This window comes from Neovison vison, chromosome 1 (genome assembly GCF_020171115.1).
Source record: "Neovison vison isolate M4711 chromosome 1, ASM_NN_V1, whole genome shotgun sequence".
NCBI classification, from domain to species: Eukaryota; Metazoa; Chordata; class Mammalia; order Carnivora; family Mustelidae; genus Neogale; species Neogale vison.
The window spans coordinates 77,397,392-77,409,147 of NC_058091.1; the positions used below are offsets into that span (position 1 = coordinate 77,397,392).

Sequence of the window (11,756 nt, forward strand, 5' to 3'; positions counted from 1 at the left end):
TTCTTGACCCAGAATTGTTATTACACTAAGCTACATAGATCTGTGTTCGATATAAACCCTTGGCTATTGATGCACACATAAAACTTGACTGTTAATATTTCTTTGAGAGTCAAAAGTCTGTACAAATAATTTATTGGTGTATTAGATAATAATATATTACTGAGCCAGAAATACTTTATTTCTGATCAAGTAATAATTAGATACAACAGAAAATATAATATCCAATGATATAACACAAGGATGTATATTGCTCTTCTTTTCTTTGTTTTTGTTGTTTTGTTGTTTGTTTTTGCTTATATCTTAAGGAATTGATCCCCATTGAGGAAGGCACACTTGCTTTTTATTATAGAAAACATAGAAAACGTATGTGACTCCTGAAGATGACACAGCTAGGGTCATGACCTAGAGTTGGATATCAGGAGCAATTGGAACTGTTACCTAATCATTGCATAAATAATTTAAGATTTATTATTTCACATCCCATATAATATTTAATAGGTTATCAGTAAATAACTTTTACTGCATTCACCTCAATTATTTAGAAGTAACAAATTAATCTTGAAGAGAATGTCAAATGAGGTGTTACTTAAAGGTAGCATTTCCATTTATTAGGACTTTGCAGACTGTACATTGGTTATATCTAGTTACTTTTTTTTTTTCGCGTTTAAGGTATCTTTTCTAGAATGTATAAGTTTGTTCCCTTAGCTAATCTACCCATTTATAACCCAGTAATGGTCCTTTCTTAGGTCAGCCTCTAACTTGGCAGCAGCAATGGTCTCATAGCCAGCAGCAATGGTCTCATAGCCTCACAGTGAGGCATGTGCCCTAGCAGGCTTCTGGTGAGAGGCTTATAGTTCTGATTTGCATTCAGTTGTGGGTATAGAATATTTGCATAGTAGATATTCATTTAATGAAGTTGATTCATTTATTGATAAATTCCAATATTTCAGGAAGCATGCTAAGCTTTCGAAGCACTATAATTCTTGTTTATATGGAAGTTATAGGATATTGGAGGAGATAATCAAGTAAACACAAATCAATACAGTATTATTAGTGTTAAAATATATATAAAGAGAGGGAATAATATTGGAATATGAAAGGTTCACCCAAATCAGTCTGAGGGATTAAAGGAAAGCTATATAGAGTAGCTTATTTTTTGGATAATATCTGAATAATAAATGAGATTCAGCCAGATTAAAAAGAGGAAGAATGTTCTAGACAGGGAGATCAACATAAAAGACAGCTCAGAGACAAAAGACACCTTAAGCGAGTGTTTAGAAACACATTACTTCAGTATGTCTTGAGTGTAGAGTACAAAATGGCAGCAGCTTAACCCATGAGCCACCCAGGCGCCCCTATATATATATATATTTTAACCTACACACACACACACACACACACACACACACACACACACACGTAAAAAACAACCCTGAGGGTACCTGAGTGGCTCAGTCAGTTAAGCGTCTGCCTTTGGCTCAGGTCATGATCTCAGGGGCCTGGGAACTAGTCCCATGTTGGGCTCCCTGCTCAGCGGGGAGTCTGTTTCTCTCTCTGCCCCTCTCTGCTGTTCATGAGCTCTAATTAAACAGCTTCTTGGAATTAATAGATGTCCAGTACTTATCACAACCGGATTATGGGAATGAGTAGAATTTACAAGTGAAGATTTTCTTAATTTGGCTTGGCTTCAAGGGCATAATTGAACAATCTTATATTTGCATACAATTTCTGTGTGTTTGTGATTTTAATGTAACTGTGCTTTTATGCTTGCATTTAGGCAGAGTACATTGCTGTACACTTAAGCCATACTGATTAGGCCCAAAATAACATTTCTCTTATTAGAGTGTGCTTGGTATAGTATAATTGGTCCATAGGAGAGCAGAGGGTGGAATCTTGTAAAAACTGTTACATATTTATGGTAGGGATTTTTTTAAAGATGTTATTTATTACATTATACTACATTATACTATGTTTTCCCCTGAGAACACATGAAACAAATTTATCTCAGGTAACTGTACCAGAAATTGCTATGCCAGGAATTCTCCTTAAAAACTTATTTATGTTTTAAAACATTTTGAATTTTATAACTGATTGCACTTTTTATCCTTGCCTGAGTATTAGAAAGCTGAGAGGTGGATTGTTATGCCAAGTCCAAGAAAGTATGTAATAATTTTAACATGCATTTTGTGTTCTAATGTAATTCCTGAATTCATACATTTTCCTAACTTCATTTTTCTTGACTCATTTCTCCATCTTTTTTACCTTCTCCTGTTCTCATTAATTATTTTATTTATTTACCTAGTGAAAAAACTATAATTGAGTGCACACTATGTAATCATATATTAGGTATTATACCAGTTCCTTGGATTCAGTGACGAATAAACATTATCTGTTTTCAGATATCTCAGGCTAGAAGGGAAGGTATTCATTCAAGTTAATATATATAGTAGGTTGTGATTAACAATGATCAAAAGTTCTAAAAAATCATATTGTTGCATAAAAGGGAATACAGCCCAACCACCTTAGATAAAAGACCTTTTGAAAAAGAAATGGTTGAGCTGAGGCCTAAGTAGAGGGTAGCCAAATAAAAAGTGAAGAGAACAAAACCCCCCTTAAAAAAATTAAAAAGTCAAAACCTCTGCATAAATTGTGAGATACTGCAAGTTTGGGAAGTAGAAGATTCAATGTGGTTAAGACATCAGTTGCTCCCAAGTTGATCTATAGATTCAATGCAATTTCCATCAAAATCCCAGCAAATTATTTTGTGAATGCTGAAAAGTTGATTCTAAAACTTATGTGGGATGGAAAAAAATAACTCACAGCAACCAACACAATACTGAAGCTCAAGATCAAACTTGGAAGACTGACACTACCCAACATCAATCCTTACTGTAAAGAACTACAGTATTGTTTCATTCTCTGCCTTTAAGTAGTTTCCTTGTAAGCCTATGCTGGTTAGTGCTCATGTGAAGATTTAAGGGGTCTTTCACAAATCCCCAAAACTTTATCTCTTTTTTTCTTTGCAGTTCTCTGCTTTACATGACTCTGACCTGTGATCTGTAGCTGTATTGGCCTTTCCAGACTCCTAGCTCCATCTCATCAATTTAGCTCCATTCCTGTGCTAAAGCCTTATTATTCTCTTAAGGCATTAAGCTGGGACAATCATAGGACAAACCTCATTTTTCCCCCATCACTTAAAAATAACTGTCCTTTGTTATTTATGTCCAATATCTTTAAAGCCAGTGTTTTACACTTTTGTCTGCTTTCTATACTTTTATGTGTAAGGACTAATCAGAATAAGTCAAGTGAATAGGAATTTAAAAAGGAAAAAGTGATTGATGAGGTTAGTTTATCTATTGGTATTGGCAAGTGGGGCAGTCAGGGTGGGGGCAGAACTGATAACCAGAGAGACCTGATAAATAAAATGGTGGAAATTGAAGCTAGATTTTAGTGGATTAATTAAATGGGGGTCAGGAAGTAGAAAAAGCAAATAAAGATGACATTTCCAAAAACCTGAGTTGAACAATGCTGGAAAGGTACTGGATGATACTTATAAAGGAATATAGATAGAAGGAAGATACTTTTGTTTACTGTTGAAATCTTTGTTGAGATTAAAAAAAATAAGGAAAATTAAAACTGACTATGGAGATGGCAGAGGTTGACAAACAACAGCTTACAGACTGACCACCAATCTTTTCTGTAAATAAAGTTTTATCGGAACACAGCTATGCCTATTCATTTACATGTTGTTGATGGTTGCTTCTGAGTTACAGCAGCAGAGCTGAATAGTTGTGAAAGAAATCATATGGCCTAAAGTTAAAAATATACACTATCTGGTCTTTTTTTTTTTTTTTAAAGATTTTATTTATTTATTTGACAGAGAGAGAAATCACAAGTAGGCAGAGAGGCAAGCAGAGGAGGCAGGGGAAGCAGGCTTCCTGCTGAGCAGAGAGCCCAATGTGGGGCTTCATCCTAGGACCCTGAGATCATGACCTGAGCCGAAGGTAGAGGCTTAACCCACTGAGCCACCCATGTGTCCCTATCTGGTCTTTAATAAAAAATTTGCCAGTCCTTACTAGGGATCCAACAAGCAATAAAAGCATATATTTCTAGTCATCTGGAGTTTCAAATTCAGTAGCAATCATTTTTAATATATTATACTGGGACAGATAACATTAATAATATTAATGGAAAAGAAAATAGTATTTCTAATATTTTTATCTTCAATATTAAAGGATTAGAAGTAATTTTTCAAAATAAAATTTTGTGTTCTATTTTAATATTAGATTTAAAAGTTAACATTGCACACATAAGAGTTTGCAAGCAAATTATTTTTAATGGTACAATAAAATTAAACTAAGAGTTTTATTATTCAAAAATGATTTTTTTAATTAGTGATTATGTGTAGACATTAAATTACATATCCTGTAGAATTTAAATAAAGAAAAATTGTTGGAGTTTATTTTATTTTGGTTTTCAAATACATAATGTTCTATCATATTCAATGTCAATTCGAAACAATTTACTGACCTGATCTTTAATCATTTTAAAACTTTTTCTAGGCAAAGAAGTCAAGCCTAGGACTCCACGTATGTTATATGCATGCCAAAAAAAAATAAATAAATAAAATAAATCTTAAATGCGTGCTTTTACTCATCCCCTGATTTCATAGTTGAGTATTTTGCTTAAAGCCAAAAGCTTAACTATTTTGTGTAGACAATGTGCTTTAAATCCTCATATTTCTAATATCTTTTGTATTTCCTATATCCTTTGTGTTTCTGAGAACATGCTGTGCTAAAATTTTCCTTCAATCTTTGTTCACTGAAGGTATAAAACAATACCTTTTGTTAACTTCTCATAAAATTCTTAATTAACATTTTCATTTTATCTCAAAATAATTCTTACTGTGATTGATAATGAGAACATTTATTTGTCTGTTTGTATCAATTTACTGCATTTATAATAAGAAGAAAATGTGGCAGATTAAAAAACAATGAATAATATGTAAAAAGAAATATGCATGAGTACAGAAAAAATATCTTAATATAATCATTATTAATGTTCACCTATATTTTTAGAGCCACAAGTAAAAAAGGAAGAGAAACCAGGTATGTATATTTTATGTATAGATTCATATTTGCATTCCACATTTATATTGAGTAGCATATTACCTCTTTGCTAATGTTGTGTCCTAGTGCAAATATTATATAAAAATATTATCCTTTGTCAGCTCTTTAAAATAAGATGAACATAATATTTATCTATACCACCTTTTCCTAGAAAAAATTCTACTCACAAAGGAGAAACTGCTGAGAGAATTTGATCTGGTTCAGAAGAAGCAATTGACTAATTGAATTGAGTCCCACAGAACCCCTTAGTTTTGCTGATTCCTGCAGGACATAAAATCCTGTCAGAAAAACAGCTCCTCTTGTTTTTCTGTTTTTTTGGGAGCTCCTGAATGAGACAAATATTTCTGAGGGCTACAGTACGCAGTAGAAACTTTTTTTACAAGAACACGGAGTAATCTGATTCTCAAAACAGTTAAAACTTTGGTTCATGTTTCCCAACTATTGGTGTTATAGGGCTGTTCTAAGAAAAATAAAATACCAGAAACTTGGGTATTACAGTACAGCAGAAATGTATTCTCTCACAGTTCTAGAAGGGAGAAGTCTGAAACCAAGGTGTCAGCAGGGCCATTATTCCCTTGAACCTGTAAGGAAGAACCCTCCCCTGCCTCCTCTGACTTCTGGTCTTTGCGAGCAGAAGGTCGCAAAGTGTCCTTGGTGTTCCTTGGCCTGAAATTGTATTGTTCCAATCTCAGCCTCTATCATTCCATGGACATCTTCTTCTTTGTGTCTTTAGCTGTGTCTTTTCTCCTCTTGTTTTAAGAACACCAGTCATTTTAGATTAAGGACCCAGCCTACTCCCATATTACTGCATCTTAACTAATTACACCTATAAAGACCCTATTTGCCAAGCAGGTCACATTTTGAGGTACTGGTTGGGATTTCAGCCTATCTTTTGGGAGGACACAATTCAACCCGTAAAGGCCTATCCTCTGGTCCCCCACAAATGCATGTCCTTCAATACATACAGCTCATTCCAACATCCCTTGAAGTCATAACCATTTTAGCAACAACTAAGTCCAACATTTCATCAACTCAAAGTCCCAAATCTCATTATCTTAAACATTTTTGGGTGAAACCCAGGGTATGATTCTTCTTGCAGAAAATTCCTCTCCATCTGCAAAATCAGAAAACAAATTATCTGCTTCCAAAACAGAACAGTGGGTCAGGCTAGGATAGACATTCTTATTTCAAAGGGGGAAGAAAAAAAAAAAAGAAAAAGAAAGGAAAAGAAGGGGTTATGGGTCCCAAGTAAATCCAAAACATAGCAGGGAAAATTCCATTAGATGTCAGGACCTGAGGATATCCTCTTTGGCTGAATACACGGTCTTCTGGGCCTGGTAGTGGGATGGGTCTGCCTTTCTAGCTCACCTGGGTGGCAGCCCTGCTCTCTCTACCCAAGGAGTTCCCATCTACTCAGGTTTTTCAATCTGTGACTCTGCTCTTAAGACTTTTTATTCCTTCATTTTGTTTCTGTCAGGCAGCATTATTTTTACTTGTATGGAATTCTTAAAAACATGACCAGTTCTACATTCAATTCAGGATGATCCAAGCCATTGGACAAGAGGGTCCTCCACAGATCCTTCCTCATCAACTACATCTCCATCCCTGCCTTCTGCTGAGGTGGCAGATTGGATCTGCAAGTTTGTCCAGCCACTCTCTTAGTCCTGTGTCTGGGGCTCACTGTCTGGATAGGTGGAGAATTTTCCAAATCATCGAGTACTTATTCCTTTTGCTTAACAGTTCACTCCTAAATTTATTTTCCCTTTCACATTTTATGATAAGCAGCAAGGAAAAATCAGGCTGCACCTTCCACACTTTACTTGGAAATTTCTTTGGCTAAATATCCATGTTCTTCATTTAAAAATTCTACCTTGTCTTACTGAAACCCAAGTTCAGCGCTCACAACTTGAAAGCCAATACTCCAGAAAAAATGTTGGTTGCAAAGGAAAGTTTGCTTTATTCAAGGGGCTGGAGAGATGGTAGACTGAGGTCCAAAGACCATCTCCCAGTTTCTTAGTTAAGAAGCAGGGGGTTTTAAAGGGGAAATTCAGGGTGGTAGATTAAATACATATTGTTGAAGAGGATGGGGGAAGTAATGATTATTCATGAGGGAAGCTGGAGCATATGCACTGAGCAAACATATATGTAGCGTCAGCTCATGTTCAGTTTGGGGTGGAGACAACACCAGAACAAGGCAAAGTTCAGCCTTTGATGTTAGGAGGTCCTCTTAGCATGAGGAAAAAGAACTGTGGGCAATCTCTGAGTGCTGGTATAACTTGGATGGGGTCTTAGGCTTGTTATCTCAGGAAGAAGTTCAGAGCCTTGCTTATTCATAGGCTGGAACCTTTTCAGTTGACCTTGAGTCAACTATTGAGACAGCTAGTGGATTTGTTAGTGGAGTCTGAAAAACATAATAGCTAACTAGAAGAAACCATTCTCTGAAAAACAAGTTTCAAAGCTTCTGCTAGTTTCAACTTCATTGACCCTATGTGTCGTGGTTCCACGGTCACCCAACGGAGGAACGCAAGTCAACCAAGTTCTTTGCTACTTTATAACAAAAATCGTCCTTGCACAACCCAATAACATGTTCCCCATTTCCTTCTGAGACCTCACCAGAAGCACATTTAACTTTCCTACTTCCAGCAACGATTTGTTGATATATGTATTTCATGAGGGAATATATATTTTCTAAATTGTCAGAAACTTTATAGTTCTCCTTAATACTTTCTTAAGTTCTCAGCAGAATAGACTTTGTCAATATTGCTGCCAATATCCTTTTCAAGGCAATGTAGGGTGTGCTTGTTTGTTTGTTTCTCTATCACGTGTCTCGAAAATATTCCAGCCTCTACTCATCATCCAATTCCAAAGGCACTTTTGCATACGTGTGTATTTGTTACAGCAGCACCCCATCTCCTGGTATCAAATGTATTAGTTTCCCTGGGTAGCTGGAATAAAGCGCCACAAACTGGATAGCTGAAAACAACAAACATTTACTCTCACACAGTTCTAGAGGCTCAAAGCCCAAAGTCCAGTTGTCGGCAGAGCCATGCTCCTTTTGAAACACGTGGAAGAGAATCTTCCCCAGTTTTTTCTCACTTCTGGTGTTTGTGAGTGATCCTTGAAGCTTATTGGCTTGTAGATCCATCACCCCAAGCTCTATCTCCATCGTCCCGTAGGCTTCTTCTCCCTCTGTATTTCTATTTCTGTCTCTCTTTTCCTGTCCTTATAAGGACACCAGCCAGCGATTAATTAAGGACCCATTAAGGGTCCTTAATTAAGGACCTGCTCTTACCTTTTCTTACCTTAATTAATAACATCTGCAACAACCCTATTCCCAAATAAGATCATGTTCTGAGGTATGTCAAGTAAGGAATTCGACATAGCTTTTTGTGGGATACAATTCAAGCTGTAACACTAGGTGTCTAAATTTCTAACTCCTGAGTACTCACTGAAATATATTTCGAAGTTACTCTTCTTTTTCTTGCCATCAAATCATTTACATTGACACTGAAACTATACTCCACAATAATCGTCTTAAGGAAACATAGAAAATTCAACTTAAAATCAATTAGCAGTAGTAAACAGCTTAATGGCAGATAAGTACATTGCATGAAATTAACTACTGCGTGTTTAATAGACCAGCACTAACAAACCAGCAGGAAACTGAAATAATTTTTAGTAAAATTCTTCCTTTTTAATTATGGTAAGCAAAATAATATAATTTCCAGAAATGAGTTTGTGCTTTAGTTTATTTTTCCAGATTATGAAATTTCTGCTTTTTGTTTTCCCTTAAGAGTCACAAGTTAAAAAGGAAGCAAAATCAGGTAAAAATATTTTTTATTCTCAAATAGATACAGAACTGATATCGCCTTCGTTTTGGAACTAAAAAAGGCTTACCACTCACCATTGGAGATTTACAGAGTCTCCCAGAGCCTCATTATTTTTCCTACTTTGCTGCTCAATATGCTTTTATAGGACTGGATTAGCTGAGAATGGGGATATTCTGTGATGTGAGATGTGAGATGTGAGAACATCTAGAATATATTTTTTAATGGACTGCAGCACACACTCTAGGTTTCAGGAGACATCTCTTGGAGTCCTTAAAACCCTAGTGTGATCATATTTAGTTTGTAGACTTATTTCCAATGACATAGCAGAGTTATAAAATCACAGAATCATCGGCTACTGGGATTTGAAGAGAAAAATGACAAGAACTCACTAAGCATCTATTATGAGTTTAGCCCATACTATCTATTTTTATTTCTAATATACCATTATGAAAGACATGCAATAGGTCAATTACTATTCATATTTAATGTCTGTGGAAACTGTTCAATAGACTAATTTCAGAAATAAGTTATTTTTCCAAGATTTTCAAGCGAATAAATGTTGGAGCTAGGATTCTGCCCATGTCTGATTTACTCAAAACTCCCACTAAGATATTGTTCCAGACTAACAATCATTTTATTAAGAGGTAACGTTGAGCTAAAATCAGGATGATCTTTCCAAGTTTACATTGCTATTTAGTGTTTAAGTCCTCGCTCTGGTACCAACTAGCTACTGACCTGAGGCAAGTTAAAAAAAACCCTCGGCCTCTATGGAAACTATTTCTTCACTATAAAAAATTACACAGCAGAATTCCTCAATATCAACAAATTCAAGAATCCAAGTTAAGGTATCCGTACCATACTATCTTGCTTCTTTAATTCTCACCAAAGCATACCTAGCAACTGATCATAAGCTAGATTCTAGTTGCTCTTATAAATAACATATTTTTAATGTATCAAGGCTTATAAATGCCTATTGTCTTATTTTTTTTTTATTTTTAAAAATTTTTTATTTATTTAAATAATGTCTACACCCAACATGAGGCTCAAATTCATGACCCAGAAATCAAGAAGCATACTCTTTGGACTGAGTCAGCCAGACACTCCCTAAGTACTACCTTATGATTTATTTTCCTGATTTCCTTTTTTTTTTTATTTTTGGGTGTTTTTTTTTTTGGTTGTTTTTTTTTTTTTTCCTGCAGATGAATGTTACCAGATGGAAACATTTTGCATTTTCCTTATATTTTTTTAAAACCAGAAGCCATACACCATTTAAAACTTCTACTTAGGCCTCATGCCATTTAAAGCTTTTAGTTGTTATTATAAAATATCACAATTCTGCATGTAATTTGATTGAGTTTAGTTTTTTCTTTCATACATGAATGTTTCCTTTTGAACTTCATCTGAAAAAAACTCAAATACATAGTATCTATTTATTAATTTCATCTTGTCAAAATAAATCTTCACAAGAAAATTTTAAATATTTTCAGTATTGTATATTTGCTATCTCTACTTTGGCATTTATGCTTAATTACAGCCTATGCTTTGGAATTATAAGTGCTTAAATGTAAATAAGAATTCTTGGTATATTGTTTCATGCAACCGAAACCTTCAGGTTTTTTCATACAAATTAAAATGACATGAAAATTTAGAAACAGTTTTCTCCATGGACACATTTGTTGAAATCTGTCTGTTATCTTCTGCTTAATAAATAACTAGCCTATGAAACGAAAAAAAAATCACCATATGTTAACTTACAAAGCTTCTAAACATCTGAAAAGTTTTTTTATTATTATTTTCAGAACAAGACATAGCAAAACCAGAAAAGACTGTTTCTCATGCAAAACCAGGTATTATGCAGGTGGTATCCATACTAATGTTTCTCTTTGTTCCAGTTTCAACAGGATGAAGAGCTTAATGTGTAACCTAAAGTTTTTCAGGGATGATTCGTGTCTTAAGCCATCCAACTTCTAGAACATCTCCAATTTTAGTCATCTTCACAATGTGTTTTAACTGAGGACTTGACCTGTCGGGTATAACTAGACAGCTAGTCTATCCCTTCCCATCACAGATTTAGCTTAGCACGAAAACCATCACTGTCAGCACTCAGGTGAATGAATGGGTCCTACACTTTGTTTTGTTCTGTCCTGTTTGAAGCAAGACATCCTTGGGAAACTTGTAATCCAGAATGGCTCATGCAAGCATGATCCTCTTGGATTCCAAAAACCCCACGAAAAAGAAATCAACATTTCTCCCTGCTTCCTTTCCTCCTTCCTTCTTCCATCTTTGCCTCATTTTCTCTGGTTTTCATTCCTGGTCATAATTATATTTTGGAGATAGTAAAGGTAAGCCAGTGTGTTATGTATGTCATAAAAAGACATACAGAACTTACCAAGACAAATTTACAAATTGTTTTTTATTTTTTTAAAGATTTTATTTATTTATCAGAGAGAGAGAGGGAGAGAGACCGAGCACAGGCAGACAGAATGGCAGGCAGAGGCAGAGGGGGAAGCAGGCTCCCTGCTGAGCAAGGAGCCCGATGCGGGAATCGATCCCAGGACCCCGGGACCATGATCCGAGCCGAAGGCAGCTGCTTAACCAACTGAGCCACCCAGGCGTCCCTACAAATTGTTTTTTATTTAAGAATAAAAACTTTTAATTTTTTGTTTACGCTAATTAAATATGAGTTTAATTTGGAGGCCGTCCCAAGCCTCAGTTATTCTATAGAAAATTGTCCTTCATTACAGGCTGAAATATTTATCCAAAGTTATGAATGTGGTTAATCAGAATCTTTAATAAG

At 35.3% G+C, this 11,756-nt stretch overlaps 1 protein-coding gene across 1 annotated transcript in view; it reads left to right on the forward strand.

Moving 5' to 3' along the window:
* Window positions 1–10,973, forward strand: part of TRDN (triadin) — a 297,181-nt gene extending 286,208 nt beyond the window's left edge. Inside the window, 6 exon segments of the mRNA XM_044238841.1 lie at window positions 4,563–4,589; window positions 5,079–5,108; window positions 8,924–8,953; window positions 10,759–10,831; window positions 10,833–10,896; window positions 10,899–10,973. Coding sequence (XP_044094776.1) covers window positions 4,563–4,589; window positions 5,079–5,108; window positions 8,924–8,953; window positions 10,759–10,831; window positions 10,833–10,896; window positions 10,899–10,973 — 299 coding nt within the window.
* Window positions 10,974–11,756: the final 783 nt, after the last annotated feature.